The sequence below is a fragment of the Chenopodium album genome, chromosome 1, assembly GCF_948465745.1.
Source record: "Chenopodium album chromosome 1, dcCheAlbu1.1, whole genome shotgun sequence".
In the NCBI taxonomy this organism is placed as follows: domain Eukaryota; kingdom Viridiplantae; phylum Streptophyta; class Magnoliopsida; order Caryophyllales; family Amaranthaceae; genus Chenopodium; species Chenopodium album.
In genome coordinates, this window is record NC_137834.1 from 3633009 (window position 1) to 3651661 (window position 18653).

Genomic DNA, 18653 nt, shown 5'->3' on the forward strand with positions numbered 1-18653 from the left:
TTTTTTTAAAAAATAAAATAAAATTATCTTATCAAATGTAGAACAGTGTGATTAGGATGCTAATTCCTAATAATCCTACGATGATTTGAACTACTATTTTATTATATATATTAACCCCTTCATTACAAGATTTGATGTATTTCATATTGATCAAATAACTTCAAACTTTCATTTACCTTTTGTAAGAGTTTGAGAAAATATGGCGCAAAAATATAAGGAAAATTTGCAAATTGCAGCCATTTAAAGTTCGTATTTTGCAAATTGGAGCCATTTAAAAAAAAATTGCAAATTGCAGCCCAAAAGTTCATATAAATTGGAAATTGCAGCCCGATTCAACTTTTTCATCGGTTTACAAGTTGAAAAATCTTCGCTTAAGGTTTTAGGGGCCATTTTAGCCTTTAGGGGTCCGAATTGAGCTTGGAAATAGCAAAAAAATAACACAAGTATATCGATTATTGGGAAACTGTAAATATGAGACACTTACGTTATTTTTTTGCTAATTCCGAGCTCAATTCGGGTTCCTAAGGGATAAAATGACCCCTAAAATCTTAACCGAAGAATTTTCAACATGTAAACCGATGAAAAAATTGAATCGGACTGCAATTTACAATTTATACGAACTTTTGAGCTGCAATTTGCAAAAAAAAATTTAAATAGCTGCAATTTGCAAAAAAAAATTTAAATGACTGCAATTTGCAAAATACGAACTTTAAATAGCTGCAATTTGCAAATTTTCCAAAATATAACCTTATAATGTTTTTAATGGCTTGTCAGAAGAAATTAAGGCTTTGTGAGCATGAGGTTGGTACTCTACACTTAACATTTTTTTTGAGGGGACTCTACACTTAACATTACTCATCTCAATCTTTTGTTTCTTCCTTTATTTTTCTTGAATTTCAATGGTGCTGTTTTTTAGGTAAATAATTTCAATCTTGATTAGAAGCATTGATTTTATCATGTGCGATTTTTTTTTATAATCTATATATGTAATACATCTCATATAATATGTTTTTGAACAAGAATTGTTCTTGTTTATTTAGACAAGTAGAAGACTTGCATATTATAACATACATGTAATATGATGAGATATGTAATATAATGAGATATGTAATATAATGAGATATATGATGTAATACGAGTAAAAACATATGTTAAGAGAGATAATTGCATATATCATTAGTAGTTTAGGATAATGAATGGCAACTCCACAACCTGATGCTGCTGCGCTTCCTGGGCCTTGTATGGCTCCTCACTATCTGCAAACCTTGTTCTGTTTTAATACTGTATAATTGTTCGGTTTCTTGGTTAAAAAAATTCGGCTATTTCACCAAATGCCACTGAGTACTTAAAAAATTCACCAAACGCCATTAAGGTTTTCAAAATTCACCAAACGCCATTAAGGTTTTCAAAATTCACCAAACGCCATCGAGTATTTAAAAAATTTACCAAATACCATTGACTAACGGCCATTAACTCCGTTAGTCATTAAGATTAAATCTTGACACGTGTCATAATATGATTAGTTCATTTTAATTATTTATTTTGATTAATAAAAATAATATATTTTTTTTCTTCATTTTCGTGGCAAAAAATTGCTCGGGTATAGTTGTGTGTTGAAAAATAGTTCGACTAGCGTGTCGTTATTTTTTAACCATCAAAATTGATCGGGTAAGGTTTTGTGGCTCATTTTGATCCTTTATGGATTCAAATTAAGCTTAGAATTGACAAAAAAAATAACGTAAATGCTCCGCTACGGGGTATTTACGTTGGTTTTTTTTTTTTTTGCCAATTTCGAGTTTAATTTGTACTCATAAAGGGTCAAAATGACTCCTAAAACCTTACCCAAACAATATTCGTCACGAAAATTGAACAAAAGTATTATTTTTATTCATTAAAATAAATAATTATTGTGTATTAATTTTAAAAAGTAATGGCATTTGTGTTCCTCTTTTGTATGGATATCTTATCAAGAATGCTAACCCTGGCTGAAGACATAAACCAGATTAAGGGCTTAAAGATCTCAAGGCAATCTCCATCTATCTCCCACCTCTTCTTCGCAGACGATGCTATGCTTTTCTTCAAAGCAATTGAGGACTCCTGTCGTTGTGTTCGAGATATTCTCCACCGTTTTGGGAATGCTTCAGGGCAGAGGTTAAACCTTCAGAAGTCCTTTGTAAAGTTTCCCTCAGGTATGCCAGAAAATGTTAGATGTTCTCTTAAAGGAATTTTGACTATGTCTGGGACCACAAATGTGGGAGTGCACTTGGGCGCTCCAATTGATATCCAGGGGAAGAAAAAATTATCCTTCCAATATTTAGTGGACAAGGTAATGGAGAAGATTGTCTCCTGGGCCTCCTTACGTCTCTCCCAAGCGGCAAAACTGGTACTTATCAACACTGTCTTGGTGAGTATCTCGGCTCATGTCATGATGAAGTGTCTAAAGCTCCCACAAAGCATTGCCAACAAAATAGACTCCCTCATTACAAAATTTTGGTGGTCGGACAATGAAAAAAGAGGTATGCATTGGGTACGAAGGGAGATCATCCAACTCCCGAAAAGTATGGGGGGGCCTAGGTATCCGGGGCATCTCAAACCTCAATGAAGTCTTACTTTTCAAACAAGCTTCAAGAATGCACCTTAACCCTCAACTCCTCATCTCAAAGGTGCATACTAGTTTCCAACCATGTGGCATTTGCAATATCACAACATCGTTAAGAAGGGCAGGGAATCCCTCTATGGGAAGAGCAGGCTTACAGAAGGTGGTTTCCGCTTTCAAGGAAGGCTTCGCTTGGAAGGTTGGCAACGGGGAGAGTATAAAAGCTATTAGTACACCTTGGGTGAAAGGGCAAATCCCAATTGCAAACTCAAACCAAACCCTAAGGGCCTCTATGGGGTGGATGGTAAGTGACTTCATCGACAGGAATACTGCTTCTTGGAACCCGGGTAAGATTAGACAATGTTTTGATTGGAGTAGTGCCAAAAATATTCTTTCTATGGAGCTCCCGGCTGAGCCAAAATAAGACTACTTGTATTGGAAATTCCACTCCTCTGGCAAGTATAGTGTTAAATTAACTGGCTATTATTTCCTCTCAAGAAGCCAAGTGACTAACAATTTCTCGTTCTCCACCGAAGATGAAGACTTTGCAAAGATAATCTGGAGGTTGAATATTCAACCAAAATGGAAGATCTTCATGGGGAAACTCATTCATGATGGCATAGCGGTAAAGGTAAATTTGGCTAACAGGGGTTTACATATTGATGCAATGTGTGACTTTTGCAGTATGGATTTAGAGGATAACCAACATGTGTTCCGCTTCTGCTCTCTAGCAAAGGCAGTTTGGGAGACCAATCCCACTGTTATATGCTCTGATTTCACTGGTATCCAATCTTTACGGAGTTGGATCCAACACTGTATCCTGCTCTTTTACAGCGAGGATGGTAGACATAGCAACCGAATCACCATATTTATTGCAGTATTATGGGGTCTTTGGAAGACTAGAAATGCAAGAGTCTTCAAGGGCATTAATGTAACCATTGCAACGGTTACAGAAATGGTTAGTCTTGCAACCCAAGAAAATGAGATCTTCTCTAAAGAGGCTAGGGGGCAAGACATAAATGAGCTTGAAGAAAGAGATAACACGGCTACCTTGCCACCAGGTTTTAACCATGTCCAGTTAGGAGAAGAGAAATCTGGGTTTAGGAATTTTATTTTGCAGATTGATGGCTCCTGGGAGAAGGTGTCTCTAAGGGCAGGCATAGGGTGGGCTATCACGGGTCCAAACCAATCCTACACTTTTGATGGTGGAGGCAAACATGGGACGACATCCTCAGCCTTACAATGCGAAGCTTGGGCCTGCCTTGAGGCGCTAAAGTGGACTGCATCACAAGGAAAGGAGGAAGTACTAATACTCTCTGACTCGATCCTTCTACTGGAAAATCTGAAGGACTCTCGGGCAAGGACATCACCATTACTTGGATGGTAGACGACATCAAGAAAATTGGAAAGCGGTTTAGAAAGTGTACTATTATTAAGGTAAAGAGAGAACAAGTACAACGCGCTAATGACATAGCCAAAGCTTGTCGGTGTTCTCTTTCTAACTTAGACCTTTAGTTTGTTGTTGCTCCTTTGCCTTTGTCAAAAAAAAAAAAAAAAAAAAATCAAAGTAATGACATTTGGTGAAATAAGAATTGCATAAACGGAAAACTAACGTCCATATGCTATTAGTGGCACGAGGTGTCATTGTATTGTTTGTAAGTGTCATTTGATGAATTTTGAAAACTTTGATGGCATTTGGTGAATTTTGTAAGTACTCAGTGGTATTTGGTGAAATAGCCGTAAAAAAAATTAGTTTAGGATAGATAGTCCGTTATTCCAAGTAAAATAGGATAATCTAAAATTTGTTGTAAAAGTGTAGTCATAATGCCATATATTTACCTATTTTGTCATTGAGGACTTGTTCAAACTTGTCCGTTATTTTCTTATTTTCACAATAATCTTTACAATGAAAGCATGAGCAACAAACACTTAGAGTCTGTTTTCTTCAACTTAATTTCAGTTCAACTCCAATCAGTTCAGTTCAGTTAAGTAGAACAGACCCTTAATTTTGTTTTTGTTTCTATTTTTGCAGTTCGCTTTGTATAATCCATACTACAATCCTTTGTCACGCACGTCTAATTCAAGTGGCCGTGATGCTGCACTACTGAACGAAATAATGGCAAAATTCTTTCCCAAATCATCAAGTTGAACTAAGCCGCACAGATTGGTCTCCCTTGGGTGATGGCATAGTCGGCATTACAATGCAATTACCCTCGTTGAGTAATGAGACTTCTTCAAGAAAAGCTATTGATGAGTATATATGTAATTTTCTTTATGGTCCCATGCAAAAGAAGAAGCTAAGACTCCCCATTTTTATTGAAATTTGGCCCCCAACAAACAATAACTTTATGGAAATGTACAAGAACAGTACGAGTATGTATAAACTTTGTGTAACACTTGATAATTCAAACTTTGATATACATTTTCTTTAAACAAGATAATAAATTACTAGTGACCTGAATCAATAACTGTTTGATTTTTTTTTTCTTTATACGGAGTACATGTTATTTTACACATCACTACAAATTTACTATGATCTTTCTGTTTTACACGTTACCAGCAAAATTATTTGTCACCATAACCTTGAATTTAAATTAAAGCATGACTCTTGAACTTGCTAAGAGCATTATATTACTCACCAATTTCGCCTTACTCGCTTTATACTCGCTACATGATCATGTATGGTAGATGGTGATCAATATTTTTCGGTTTTTCCTCATGACCATTTCTTCGCATTAGTAGTCGTATTAGGTAAAATTAGGGGTTGAACATGTTTTTTTAATACTACTCAAAAGCTAGAGACAAGAGAAGATCAGAAGATCTTCAAATTTAGTTAGTAGTAAGTGTCACACATTTATACTTGTTATTTAAGTAGACCAACTTGATTGATACTTCCTCATAAATAAGTGACCAACTTTAGGATATTATACACTATTCAAAAATGGACCCATTGGTGTGATTATGGAAACTAGATCAAACAAATTAACTTCACTTTCAAGACTAATTTCTTCTTTATTTCTCCCCAAAAATTATGGTGTACTGTAGTAATGCTGTGTTCCTTACCTTTCAAGTGGAAGCCCACTATTCCCATCTTTAGCATAAAGCTACCCTTAATTATTTGTCCCCTTTCTTTTTCTTTCTCCTTGCTCTAAAGTTCAAACCAACCACCCACATACCCCCTAAACAAACAAATTTTCAGTTTTCAGATTTTTATTTTTATTAAAAAAAAAATAAAGTATTTTTTGTCTTGTTTTTAATTAAATTTCTAAACTTTACTCTTTTTTTTTTTTTTTCTTAATCTCTTATTTTGAAGAGAAATTATGAAAAATATGAAGAGGGTGTTCTTGTATTTGGGGATGAGTTCATGTGTTTCTACCAAAACTAATGAATCTCCTTCTAATTTTACCTTGGAAAAAGCTCTCAATTCTGTTCAATCCCCTGTTTGGGAACCTGCTGGTAATTTACTTCTCTTAATCTTCTTAATTACATAGTTTAATATTATCAATGACGATAAAATTTTATTTCATGTAGCCGACCCCATCATATGCTTCGAATCTTAAATATTGTTGTTGAATTTCGCATTCTCTAGTTTACAATATTTTTTTGTTATTATGATCTCAGTTAGCCTTAGAATAAAGAGATGATTATATTTGGACTTATAATATTTAAATTCTGAATATAGATAAAGTTATACGTAGTCTATAAGTTTAAATTTGTTGGATTTTAGGAAGTGTGGAAATTTATAGGATTTGACGTATTTTCGAAACTCGAGTCGTTTACTTGCTACATAAGTTGGAATTAATTAGCTAGATTTAATAATTAATCATCATGATTAGTGAGGTTAATTATACTGCATAATTATTATAAATGTTGCAGGTAGTAAAGAGGAGACCTTTTATGATTCAAAGCCTTGGCTAGATTCAGATGATGAACAAGATTTCTTCAGTATCAATGGTGGTAAGTATTGCAAGATTGTACGGAGTATTTAACTTAGTTTAATACTACTAAAGTAATTCTTAATATGCATTATCAATTAATTAATTAATTATTAATTTAATATATGTGATATTTAAGGGGATAAAGGGAGGTTAATCTTATATCCTCATGATTTCATGAATCGTTACTGTATATCTTTGCATATATTCCTGAAGACAAAGGAATTTGAATATTACAGTTAATTACTACCTTTGTTTTATACTTTGTATGGAGTATTAGTTACTTGTGAACTATTGAAATACAGAGTATTGATTTTGAACATGTATTTTACTAAATATACACGGAGTAAAAGTCAAAAGTTTTTTGGATTATAATTAAACTTTTAGGTAGATTTTTTTTTTTAAAAAAAGGGTAAAATTTCAAAATATAAACTATTATATAATCATTGCTATTAAATGATTAATGTTCAAAGTTATACATCGACAATTACGATTACAAAAGGTTTTCATATTGCAATTAGTAAGGAGGAAGTATAAACAGTTTTGTAGTAGGTAAAATAATTAGGAATTAGTAGTTTTATACCAGTCTAAAATTGATAATTTGGAATCATGGATGATGTTTCATAAGCTCGAGTTGATACCGAATCACGCAATGATTGCTCCTGCGAAAAGGGAGTATGAATGAACAATTTGGGGGCAGCCCTTTCTTCATTTATTTTAGAGGCCCACCTTGCAACTACAAGTCAAACTACTATAAATTCAACACATTGATGAATAAGGTCGAGCCACACTAAGGTGGGCTCGCCGTGTGTTTCTATCCACCTTATCTTTACTTATTAAGAATTACTCTGTGTATGTGAAATGTTAGGTAAATAGAATACAATCGGGTATTTAAAATAGCTATTTTTTTTACTCATACAAAACCTATGTGAGTATGTGACTCTATCATATACCTATCACTTATCGCCTTTATGGCTCTATTATATACTCGGGTGTATCATGCATCTACTTAGGTGTGTGTAATGTGTATGTTTCCGTCATTGTGGCATTGTGCATCTAACACCTTGTGATGTTCAGATACGCCTCCGTATAAGCTAACAAACAAGAACGAAGATCAACACCAAGGAAAGAGGCTGTCCGAGCTATTCAAGGACAGCAGCTTCAGCAGGGACAGCCTAACAAGTGCAAAGGCACAAGCAGCAAGTGAAGAAGGAAAAGAGACGCCAACAAGTTCAAGTAAAAATACTCCTAATAATAAGATGGACAAAGCAGATAAAAAATCTGGGGGTAAATCTGTTAAGCATTGTTTACCAAGTTTAGTTAGAAGTTTAAGTTGTGGTGATCGCAAAAAGAGGCCAAATCCTGCTCATATTGCTGTTGCAGGTTGATGAACACAACACACAAACATAAACATAGTTTGTCTTGATAATTTATATATGTATGGATTTGTAAAGAGAGTGATAAATATTTATCAAAGTAATTAATAAGAGTGCTTTGCTTCTAATCTGTCTTAACATTTTTGTAAGTATCTGTCTTTATCCCCTGCCGTGTCCCGTGGGTACTGGGTACTCGTCTCTAACTCAAATAGTTCATCATCATGCTTTATTGGGCGTGTTTTGTGTTTTGTCGATGCACATCTATGACTATTCTATTGAAGCCTCTAATACACGCAAATCTCATTGAAACAAATTAAATAAAGGAAATTTTGACAATTACCACCTTCTGTTTAGTCCATTTTAGCAATTATCACCTTGTATTTTATTTTTTTTTTGAAAATTACCACCTTCTATTTTCAAAAACATCAAAAGTTACCACCTTCTTGCCTCCTTACTACCACATGACGTCATTTTGGTTTCATTCTTTCCCTTTCCTCCCTATTTCCCTCACATTTCTCATTCCTAACTCGATTCTCATCCCCCCTTTCACTTTTTTTCCCCCAAACAATAAAAAACACTTCAATTCACTCCTCCTAATCAAAATTGACGAACAATTATTGGTGGTTTGGGGGAAAAAAAAGTGAAAGGGGAGATGAGAATCCAAATAAGAATGAGAAATAGGGAGGGAAGGGAAAGAATGAGCCCAAAATGACGTCATGTGGTAATTGGGGGGCAAGAAGGTAGTAACTTTTTATGTTTTTGAAAGTAGAAGGTGGTAATTTTCAAAAAAAAAATACAAGGTGGTAATTGCTAAAATGGACATAACAGAAGGTGGTAATTGTCAAAATTTTCTTAAATAAAACTTCACTCGAATATATTACGTACTCCGTATAATTTTAAAAAATTTCTCAAAACGTGAATAATTACAAGACTTAAAATAGGGAAAAACTTTTAAATTAAAGATTGAATATTTATATAGAATTTAAAGTTTATTTAAACAATTAATATCAGACAAATCTAACTTAGTTTTCATTTTCATTGTATTTAATGTACATTGCTGAGTATTATACTATTATATTAATTAAATTTTTGTTGATGAGACGTAAGAACGTAACATTTATAGCTAATAATCGTTTGGTCATGTTGAAGACACAAAATTTAAGTTATAAAATTGGAAAATTTTATTGAAGGAAGGAGTTCATACGTAGTATTTAATGTGTAACAAAACAATTAAGATCACACAAATCTAATTATTGTACTTTGTAGTTTTCATTATATTTAATGTTCATTAGTAATTATAAAATGTTTTGTTGATGGGACGTAACAACATAACGGTTGGAAATAAAGAAAGGAAATTCAAAGGGTCAGATATGGGCGTCCGATTAGGTGCCCGACCTGGCGAGACCCGCCCGACCGGGCGCGAGAAGACATCTGGAAAAAGGGAGTGTCTGCCCGATCGGGCGTGTGTTTGTCTGTTAGACTCCAACGGTTCCCTTGGATTCCTTTTCTTGTTTGATTTCTTGTAACCCCCCATTTAAGAGGTTGATTATGGTGTTTTTCATCACCATAATATTTCTGATTTCTCTTTTTGGTTCACAAAAGATTCCTCCGTGATCTTTCATCTTCTTCTATCATTCATCTCTATAAATTGGAGGATGTTTTTCTGATTTTTAGATACACATGAAATACATATCAAACACAAGCTTGCTTAAACACATACTCTATATTGGGTATGAGTTACTTGGCTCCAACCTTCCACCCAAAAGTGTCTTTGTGTGGAAGTGGTGTGTTAACCTTAGGGAACGTGCCGGCGAATACAATAGTGCACCCCAGTTGCGCCGGAATTTCGTTTTCAAGTCAGTGATTTGCATCACGACACACCGTACTCTTCCATTGTCTCAAGATCATCTTTTCGATGTTCTTATTTTATAATATAACCTTGAAAATACTTCTTATATTACAACAATAACAAGTAAGACCAATTACTTTTTCTTTTTTTTTGAGTGCAAAGTAAGACCAATTACTAATGAGAGTGAAGGATAACTCAAATGGTTAGAGCTTCCCTCTCGGTTTCAAGACATTTTGGGATCGATTCTCATTAACCGCCCTTGTGACACTCTAAGTATCAAAAAAAAAAAAAAAAAACACCAATTACTAATAATCGTTTGTCATGTGGAAGACACACAATTTTAAATATCTCCCTCCTGCTTGATAAAAATTACATTGCCCTTGCTAATTATTATCATTTTTGGATTGGTAACTTTTATTTTCGGAGTATCACAACGTTCATGCGACCCCATAAATTGTCCATATGTGAATATTAAAGCATGCCAATAAATGATAATAATCAATTCAATCATTTTAGCCAAATCCAAGCATATAAAAATACTTTAAATCCAATTGATCTACACCTTGTTAGAACCAACAATAGTAACATTTTAATATTAGATCAGCTTACCATTTTCTTCTAAAAGGGAAGTGTTTAGCTTCTTCTAATTTAAATTCCCGGAAAAGTTTATGGAAAATTCAGATTCCTTTTAAATATAGAATGTTTTTGTGGAATTGTGCTCATTCGATTTTGCCAGTGGCTCACACTTTGGCGAGTTATATGCCTCCAATTTCTCCTATATGTTCAAGATGCAATCTTTTCTCAGAATCTCACATGCATATCTTTAGGGATTGTTTTGCTTCTTCTATCTTATGGAATGATATCTTTGGAAAAGTTTATCTTCCAAAAAATTTTGGTTTTAATATTTTTAAAAATTTGACTTGGAAGATTTGGATTAATTATAATCTAAGTTTGGATAGGAAATGGAAACTGATTTTTGGTACCGCTTTGTGGCACCTCTGGTTACATAGAAACAATACCATTTTTTAGAATAAACAAATTGGTCCGATTTCTCTTTTTACTAAGTTCTATTTCGACTATAAGATTTCTAGCTCCTTGTTACAGGTGAATAGCAAAAGGAAAAACAATGAGTCAAGTTCCTCCGCCACAGTTTGGGAAGCGCCTAGGGATGGCTATTTTAAAATAAATACTGATCATGGTGCTTGGCTCAACTCAGCTGTCTCTTCTGGAGGGGGTGTCATTAGAAGGTCTGATGGTTTTTGGTATGTGGGCTTTTCCTGCAAATACGATGCTATCTCTCCCCTTCTTACTGAGTTGTATGCCTTGAATGACGGTCTCTCGATTGCTGAAGATTTAAGGGTTAAGAAAGTGATCGTGGAAACTGACGCCAAGGTGCTTAGGGATATGCTCATGTCAGCAGGACCTAATCCTCATCACGAGTTAGCTGCAGCAATATGTGATGTTGCTACTGTTCTTTCCAAGTTTGAAGTGGTTGTGGTGACTCATATCCCAAGAGAGGCTAATGAATTAGCTCATCGCCTTGTTGTTTTTGGAAGAGAGATGACGGTTGGATACAAAATTCACTACTTGGTTTCTGATTGCGTTTCTGAATTGTATGAAGTAGAAAAGGAGCGTGTTGCAGAGGCAGCAGCTGATCACTAGTCATGTGGGTGTTCTTTTCTTAGTCTTGGATGTCTATAGCTTTTGGGTTGGAAGTATGGTTGAAAATAACTGTTAGTTTAATTTCTTGGTGGCGGGAAGTTTTTGGGTTCACTACTGTTGTACATATAGCTCCTTGTTTTAGCTTTAACTCGGATGTATTTATAGCATGTTGCATAGGCGTTTTTTGCTGCAATATCGATCTTCATTGTACTTATTATGGGATGTTCATTGTAAATATTAAGGCTATAGCCTTTTAATCTATATGTCTACTAGTTATGTTAAAAAAAACAATAGTAACATTTTAAAGATGATTTGTGTTGAAAAACACTCATATAAGTCTCATTTAGATACTAAAATAGATGATACACAAGTCGATTAGGTTAAAATCAGTAAAGAGCAAACAAAGAAAAACAATAAAACACGAATTATCAACTAAGCTAGCTTAATTGGTTAAAATTTTGAGGGATAGTATCATTATTACTCAAGACACGGGATCAAATTCCGTCTTACAGTCGCATTTCATATTAGCACGTGGGAATCACGTGGCCAGTTCGAAAGAGAGAACACTAAAACGTACTGTAGAACCCTAAACCCCTGAACCTGGTACTTGGTAATGTAGGAAGTTGGGATTTTACAAACCCAAAACGCTCAAACTTTCACCATTTTGCAAAGGGCAAACCACAATAATAATCAAGAGATAGAAAGAAAATGGCAAAGGAATTCACAAAATCATCCAAAATCAGCCTTAAATTCAAAAGCAGAAGCAGTAAAAATGGAGACAACAATGGTGAATTTGATAAACAAGAAAAGGGTAAAACAGGTTTCAGCAAGAAATTTACAAAAGAGAAGACTCAAATTCGATCAAACCCATTAAAGGTATCATCTTTGGAATCCAGCAAGAAGAAATTTGGGGAAAAAAGGAAGAAAGTTGAGGATTTTTCAGGAAAAAGCAGCAAAAATTTGGGGAATAATTTTGATAAGCAACTCAATAATGATGATAACAAGTATATCAGAAAAAACCCATTGAAGTTTTCTTCTTCAGAATCTGGTAAGAACAAATTTGGGGATAATAGGAATAAATTTGAAGAGAATTCGTCAAAAGTTTCAATTTTGAGAACTGAAAGGAAGAAATTTGGGAAGAAAAATTCTGAGGATGATTCAGTGGAAGCTAAACCAAAGAAGAAGAAGAGAGTGATCAAGATTGATCGTTACGACTTTTCGAATAAGCGGCTTGATGATGGAAATGTGCTTAATGGTAAGTGAAATTGCTGTTATTTATGGTCTAATTATGTTTGTATAAGTTCAATTTATATCCCTTATTTTAGCTGAATTAGATTATATGTGAATTTTAGAGATAACCAATCAACAGAAGAAGGAAGAGAAAAAAGAAGAGGTTGACAAAGTGGAATTGTCAATGAATGCACAGTTCAGGGCAATTAAACCAAGTCCTTCAATCCTTACATTTGTTGAGGACAATGTAACTTCCTTTGCTAATTTTGCTTAAATTGTTTGTGGTTTAGATTATTGATTGTTAGTTTTGTTACTTTGATTGATTTTCTTGTGATTATTGTTTGTAAATCTGTTTAGTTATTGGGTCGTAGACGCGATATTGAGCTAAGAAGGGCTGGCTATAACACTGAACTCCCGGCGCCATTGGATAACATACCCTTCTCCACAAGCACGGATAGGGAAAGAATTGAAGAAAGTGTATGTTCACTTACTGGGAGATGCATTTTTGCCTTAATTTCCTTTTTCATTATTAAGTTCATTTGTTGCTGCTGTATATGTATGGATAACTTTGCTTGTTTCAATCATTTTATAGTAATGGTTGTAGATGTTACTCTAGCCTCTTAGCTATAGCATTGGAGCAAGTCTGGCAATATGATAAATTTTGTTTGCAATATATCTTACTGATGATATAGATGAACTTTCTAAGCCTTGCAAGCATTATATCAATTGAAAAACCCACAGTGGATCCTATTAGCCATCAGACTATCTTATGTTTTTCCTTCATATTTTCCGATGTTCTGACTTTTTTATTTCAGGTATTCAGGAATAAGATGGAGTTTTTCGCAGCTGCGAAAGTTTCTTCATCATTTCCCCTGCCTGATCTTCCTGAGATTGCGTTTGCTGGTAACTGATTTTCATCCTGTGTAAATTCTAGTTTCTTACTGTGTCTAGTATGGTTGGAAATCTTGGCATTGATGTTGACATGGACAATAAAAGCTTCTTGAGTTCTAAAGATGTTTCCCCATGCTACTGCCTTTTTTCACTAACCATTTTGTGCAATGTGCAATGAAGGATGATTTTGCTACCTAATTTTCTTATACTCAAATTTGTAAAGATGCTATTCATCTTGGTCACTTTTTTGTTTTGGCATAAACCTTCATTTTTGCTTGATGGTACTTGACTACTTCCTTTGGAAAAATAAAGAAGAATAAGGCACCAAAGATGATATTGTGTATTTTCTCCCTCCTGTTTAGGCAGGTCCAATGTTGGGAAATCGTCTCTACTTAATTCACTTACCAGACAATGGGGAGTTGTTCGGACTTCCGATAAACCTGGTCATACTCAGGTTTCATTTCATCAACTTAAGACATTTTGCTTCATGCTGTAATGTTTGTATATAGTCTACTAATAGTCAAGCTGGCTTTTGTTCTGCAGAGTATAAACTTTTTTAATCTTGGTACAAAGCTCAACTTAGTAGATTTACCTGGTTATGGTTTTGCTTATGCAAAGGAAGAAGTCAAGGAGGCTTGGGAGGATCTGGTAAATATGCTACTGTACTTCCAAACTTTTCTTTTGTCAAGTTCCAGAATCACATTACTTTTTTGTCAAGTTCCAGTATCACATTATAGAGCTTATATAATATGTGTTGTACTTGGATTACCAAGCTGCATCCTAGAGTGGGAGAGTAGGAGATGACAAATTCTTAGCAATTGTGAAGGTTTACAGTTTCTACTGTGACTGCGTTTTATTATTTTGTCAAGTTCTATCACTTGTCAATCAAGGATTTTAAAACTTCGTCCTGAATATTGTTCAATTCATTATTATTGCGAAATACCTCCCTGGGATGCTCTACTTAGTGCTGTATGTGATCTTGGTAATATGCGCCTGGCTTATACCTGTTTTTCTTGCAAGAGCATGCTATATCAGCAAATGGCATACTTCCTCCATTCCAGTAAAACTTGTAATTTTTAGGCAAGAGGAGCGAGGAAGTGGTGACTATAAAAAGTAAGAAATACAAAAATATGCTTAAACAAAGTTAGAGGTGATCAATGCCAGCTGGCCATGTATAATTAGAGTCTGGGTTAAAATAGAAAAAAGGGTAGTGTTGTAATTTTTCTTGAGACATCCAATAGTCGCAAGTAGTGTAGCGAAACCTTTTGTTATCTAATTTCCGTTAATTCTGGTAACAAAAGGTTTGATGTAGCTATATAGTTGTTTCTCATGTCAGGTAATAAGTGTTATGCTTTTATAATCTGCCATTACCATTGTTTTTCATTACATAATTTGGTTTGCTGACTTGAGGTAATTTGGATTTATATATTGTAGGTAAAAGAGTATGTTTCCACAAGAATTGGGCTAAAAAGAGTTTGCCTTCTCATTGACACCAAGTGGGGTATGAAACCAAGGGATCATGAACTTGTTCATTTGATGGAAAGGTATGTCTCTCTTTCTCTCTTGGTGCTTGGAAGGTAAAAGATCTCAACTTAACCAGTTTCAGTCAAAACTTGCATGGCTCTTTAAGTTCAGCGATACTAGTATGTTATCGTTGCAAAGCTCTGCTAGCATTACTGCATTAATAAACCCTTTGCATAGAGTATGTTGACTAACACTGTTTTAAATTTCAAATTCATACTTTAAAACTTTGGATTTGCTATTGAAAGTGAAGACTTCTAGCATAATGATAAGTTAAAGGCCTTGAACTAACTTGTCAGACTAATAGTGGCCTTTGTTCTATAACATGATTTTCTTCAACTTGTATCCTGATAATATTTTCAATTTTCAGGTATCAGACCAAGTATCAAATTGTCTTGACAAAAACAGACACGGTGTTCCCCCTTGACGTGGCTCGTCGTGCTATGCAGATTGAAGAGGTGAGCACTTTGAAGTATCAGCTTCCCATTTCCCCCTACGACAGTCTTTAATTAACATTGTATAAAAATCCGTTTCTTTGTGTTTGCAGACACTCAAAGAACATAGATCCATTGTCCAACCTGTGGTATGTCTTTCTTGTACCAAGTCCATATTTAGTCTGTGTTTGTGAATGTGAGATAGAAAGGAATTGCATATTTTTGGTTCTCGTATTGATATTTGCCATTATTCATTGCCTGTGGCAGATGATGGTCAGTTCAAGATCTGGAGCTGGCATTAGATGTTTGAGAACAGCACTTTCGAAAATAGCGCGATTTGTTAAGCCTTGAACAATTTTGGATGGATGTTGGGACTTTTTTTTGGGAGCAGATTTACATGTTTAGGTTACTTCAAGTAGGCTTGAAAGTGCAAGACTTGGATGACACCTTTCAAATTGAGAACAATCAGTTAAATGTAATTTTTTCATTAATTCATAATGAAATTTGGCAACTGGAATTCAATCAAAGGTATATTAGAAAGCATTTAAATAGTACAATAATAAGTGGCTTGTTGATGCATATTAAAAAGCTCTATCTGTCGATGATCACCAACCAAAGTAGATTGTAGATATGCTACACTATCTCAATTCACCAAACGATTTTGGTTAAGGTGTTATTTAACATCATGCACAACTTCTAATGCAATATTGTAAACACTCTTTTGATGTACTAGAGAAAAATACAGAAGTTAAACATTTGGGAAAAAAACATAAATCATTAAGGAAATAGGGGAAGCATGTCGCTTATTTTTATTATCAATATAAAATTTGAGAAATCTATTATCAAGATTGATCTTCCAAAGAACACAACTGCACAATTCATTCTTTATGTAAGCACAGTTGGCTTGTATGAAACTCAATTATTTAGTTTTTGTTTTTTTTTTTTGAACGGTGGCTTTGATGAAACTAAATTATTTGACATAGTTTAAGCTGATAATACTTTTTTTCACCTGTAAATGAATCTTTCAACTGGGACTGGAGTCGTAACTCGTAATCCAAAACTACTTGCAAGACAATCGCTATGAGACAGAGCATAAAGGTAGTAGCTAATATAGATCCGTAAGAAGAGGATGAATGAACAACTTTAGGTACAAGTATTGCGTGGCAAAATATTACAAGTATTATAGCTATGCTGTCACAAACAATTACACTAAGGTTTTCCATGATGTAAAATTAATATCAATGTCCTAGATTACTCAGTAGACTTGATTAAAAAAAATGAAACTCCTCGATCAGACACAAAAGGTGCAAAAAATCCTCTACATGTAAATACATTGGAGAGATTCAACTTCAAATTCCAGGAGCAGCTTGTCATGAGCAAAATTCGCAAACATAACATTGATTTTCTATTAGAAAAATATTATTGATACACCTATTGTAAAGCATCCTGCAGCCACCCAAGGACTCAGCCTTTCACCTGATGCACATAAACAAGGAACACATGTCAGGAGCTATATGGCATTTCCAGCAAAACTCGCCATAAGCACACATCAATGAAACCCATTGTATTACAATCAAGGAGAAATCAAGCACCATGCTTGGCAGCAAAATACGGTAAAAGAACACAGCTTTTCCTGAATATTGTAGGTTCACAACTTCATCACATATATAAGCATGAATGTGCTTAAAAAACCTTAAAACAAACAAAGCCAAAGCTCATATCATTCACTTAGTATTAATATCTTGCAAAAGGAGGGCATTATCATTATTCATTGCAGTATTTTTGGTAACTAAAGTACCTCGATAAACCTCTATTCTCCTACATTTAAAGATCAACCTTGAGAATTGAGATGTAAATGAGATAGTAGTAGGCATCTATTACATTTTACCACACAACGAGGAAGTTCAATCATGAACATGTTTGATATAAACCTTCAAGACCATATAAACCAATATGAAAATTTAGAATCATTTACAAGTCAGCATTCAGTCTGAAGAGGTAAACTGTGTAATGAAGGAGGTAGAGTGGTACAGCCATTGCGTTATGTATTTAATGAAATCACTGGTGGGACAGTCAGCAAACTTTAAACAGAGATGAGCGAAGGATTTAATATGCAAAGGATTCCGTCAAGCCACAACTACAATACTAAGAAATAAAAAGGATAAGTCATCACTAACAATTACAGCCACATTCAGCGATACAAAATAGAACTTTTAACAAGCTTACCAATCCTAGCAGCCTTCCAAAAGAACCCTCGAAATCTGTAAGACCAGAAAATATTAGATGAGACCAAATACAATGACACCTAAGAAAAGTGAAATTACAACAAGACTCCCTAAATAGTATCTTCAACTTGATAAGTTAAGGTGTTATACAGCTTTAACCCTGAAATGAAACAACACAATTTGAACATAATACAAGGTTACAGTCATGATTCAGATTTTAACTAAAAATATCCTTATTGCCTTATATAGAATGATGGCATTATAAACCTTACTAAACCTCCAAAGAAATAGCAAGCACAACATGCCTTGCACAAGTAATATCCCAGAGATTCATCTGGTTCTGCAGTAAAGGTTTACAAAATAGTTTCTAATATGAAGCTCTATCTATTAAACAGCATACACACTTCTAGTCTCACATCAACAAAAGAAGATCCTCCTTTCTTCTTCTTTTTTTTTCCCCCTTCCCCCCCCCCCCCCCCCCCCCCCCCCCTCTTTTTTTTGGAAGAAAATACATCTGTATCAGTTATTGCTAAGCCAATATATAAGACAAGGGCTTCACAAAAAAAGAAAAGACGGGGGGGGGGGGGGGGGGGGGGGGGGGGGGAACAGAACAAATATTAGGCTGAAGAAGATAATGGCAGTAATGACTAAAGAGCACAAGATTCAGCTACTTGATACTGCATTGGGAAATCTGGAAACAATGACAGGTCACACAGATTTCAGTAGACACACTAGCTAGTAACTACAACAGCCAACTTACCTTTCATGTGTGAGATATAAGCTAATATGTATTATCTACTCAAAAAAGAACCACAATAATATGCTTCTGGGTCATTGACATGCTCCCACATATCATCCACTTCTTATTTAATGAGGATCAGGGAAAAAAGAGGCCATTTATCCACCAATCCACAGAGGCATTTGTCCATATTCC

At 34.6% G+C, this 18653-nt stretch overlaps 3 protein-coding genes across 3 annotated transcripts; all 3 read left to right on the top strand.

Annotated features, from left to right (window-relative positions):
* The first annotated feature begins 1930 nt into the window (after positions 1 to 1930).
* On the top strand, positions 1931 to 3983 carry LOC145642568 (uncharacterized). Its single transcript, XM_081693969.1, has 3 exons — positions 1931 to 2404; positions 2725 to 2795; positions 3095 to 3983. Exons 1-3 carry the CDS (start codon positions 1931 to 1933, stop codon positions 3981 to 3983), a joined length of 1434 nt encoding a protein of 477 aa, XP_081550095.1.
* A 1675-nt stretch (positions 3984 to 5658) lies between these two features.
* On the top strand, positions 5659 to 8035 carry LOC145632897 (uncharacterized protein At3g27210-like). Its single transcript, XM_081685237.1, has 3 exons — positions 5659 to 6052; positions 6473 to 6553; positions 7609 to 8035. Exons 1-3 carry the CDS (start codon positions 5917 to 5919, stop codon positions 7917 to 7919), a joined length of 528 nt encoding a protein of 175 aa, XP_081541363.1. The 5' UTR covers positions 5659 to 5916; the 3' UTR covers positions 7920 to 8035.
* Positions 8036 to 12004: 3969 nt separating this feature from the next.
* On the top strand, positions 12005 to 16021 carry LOC145632947 (uncharacterized). The gene is made up of 10 exons (XM_081685288.1): positions 12005 to 12673; positions 12771 to 12895; positions 13006 to 13125; positions 13464 to 13551; positions 13902 to 13993; positions 14083 to 14187; positions 14974 to 15083; positions 15431 to 15518; positions 15608 to 15643; positions 15762 to 16021. The coding sequence occupies exons 1-10, from the start codon at positions 12127 to 12129 to the stop codon at positions 15843 to 15845; spliced, it is 1395 nt and encodes a 464-aa protein (XP_081541414.1). The 5' UTR covers positions 12005 to 12126; the 3' UTR covers positions 15846 to 16021.
* Positions 16022 to 18653: the final 2632 nt, after the last annotated feature.

Coding starts and splice junctions, on each gene's coding strand:
- LOC145632897 (XM_081685237.1), top strand. CDS start 5,917: ATGAAAAATATGAAGAGGGTGTTCTTGTATTTGGGGATGAGTTCATGT. Junction 6,053..6,472: donor CCCTGTTTGGGAACCTGCTG/GTAATTTACTTC, acceptor TAAATGTTGCAG/GTAGTAAAGAGGAGACCTTT. Junction 6,554..7,608: donor TTTCTTCAGTATCAATGGTG/GTAAGTATTGCA, acceptor TGTGATGTTCAG/ATACGCCTCCGTATAAGCTA.
- LOC145642568 (XM_081693969.1), top strand. CDS start 1,931: ATGGCATTTGTGTTCCTCTTTTGTATGGATATCTTATCAAGAATGCTA. Junction 2,405..2,724: donor TACTTATCAACACTGTCTTG/GTGAGTATCTCG, acceptor TAAGAAGGGCAG/GGAATCCCTCTATGGGAAGA. Junction 2,796..3,094: donor AGGAAGGCTTCGCTTGGAAG/GTTGGCAACGGG, acceptor TTTCCTCTCAAG/AAGCCAAGTGACTAACAATT.
- LOC145632947 (XM_081685288.1), top strand. CDS start 12,127: ATGGCAAAGGAATTCACAAAATCATCCAAAATCAGCCTTAAATTCAAA. Junction 13,552..13,901: donor TCCTGAGATTGCGTTTGCTG/GTAACTGATTTT, acceptor CCTCCTGTTTAG/GCAGGTCCAATGTTGGGAAA. Junction 15,519..15,607: donor GTGCTATGCAGATTGAAGAG/GTGAGCACTTTG, acceptor TTGTGTTTGCAG/ACACTCAAAGAACATAGATC.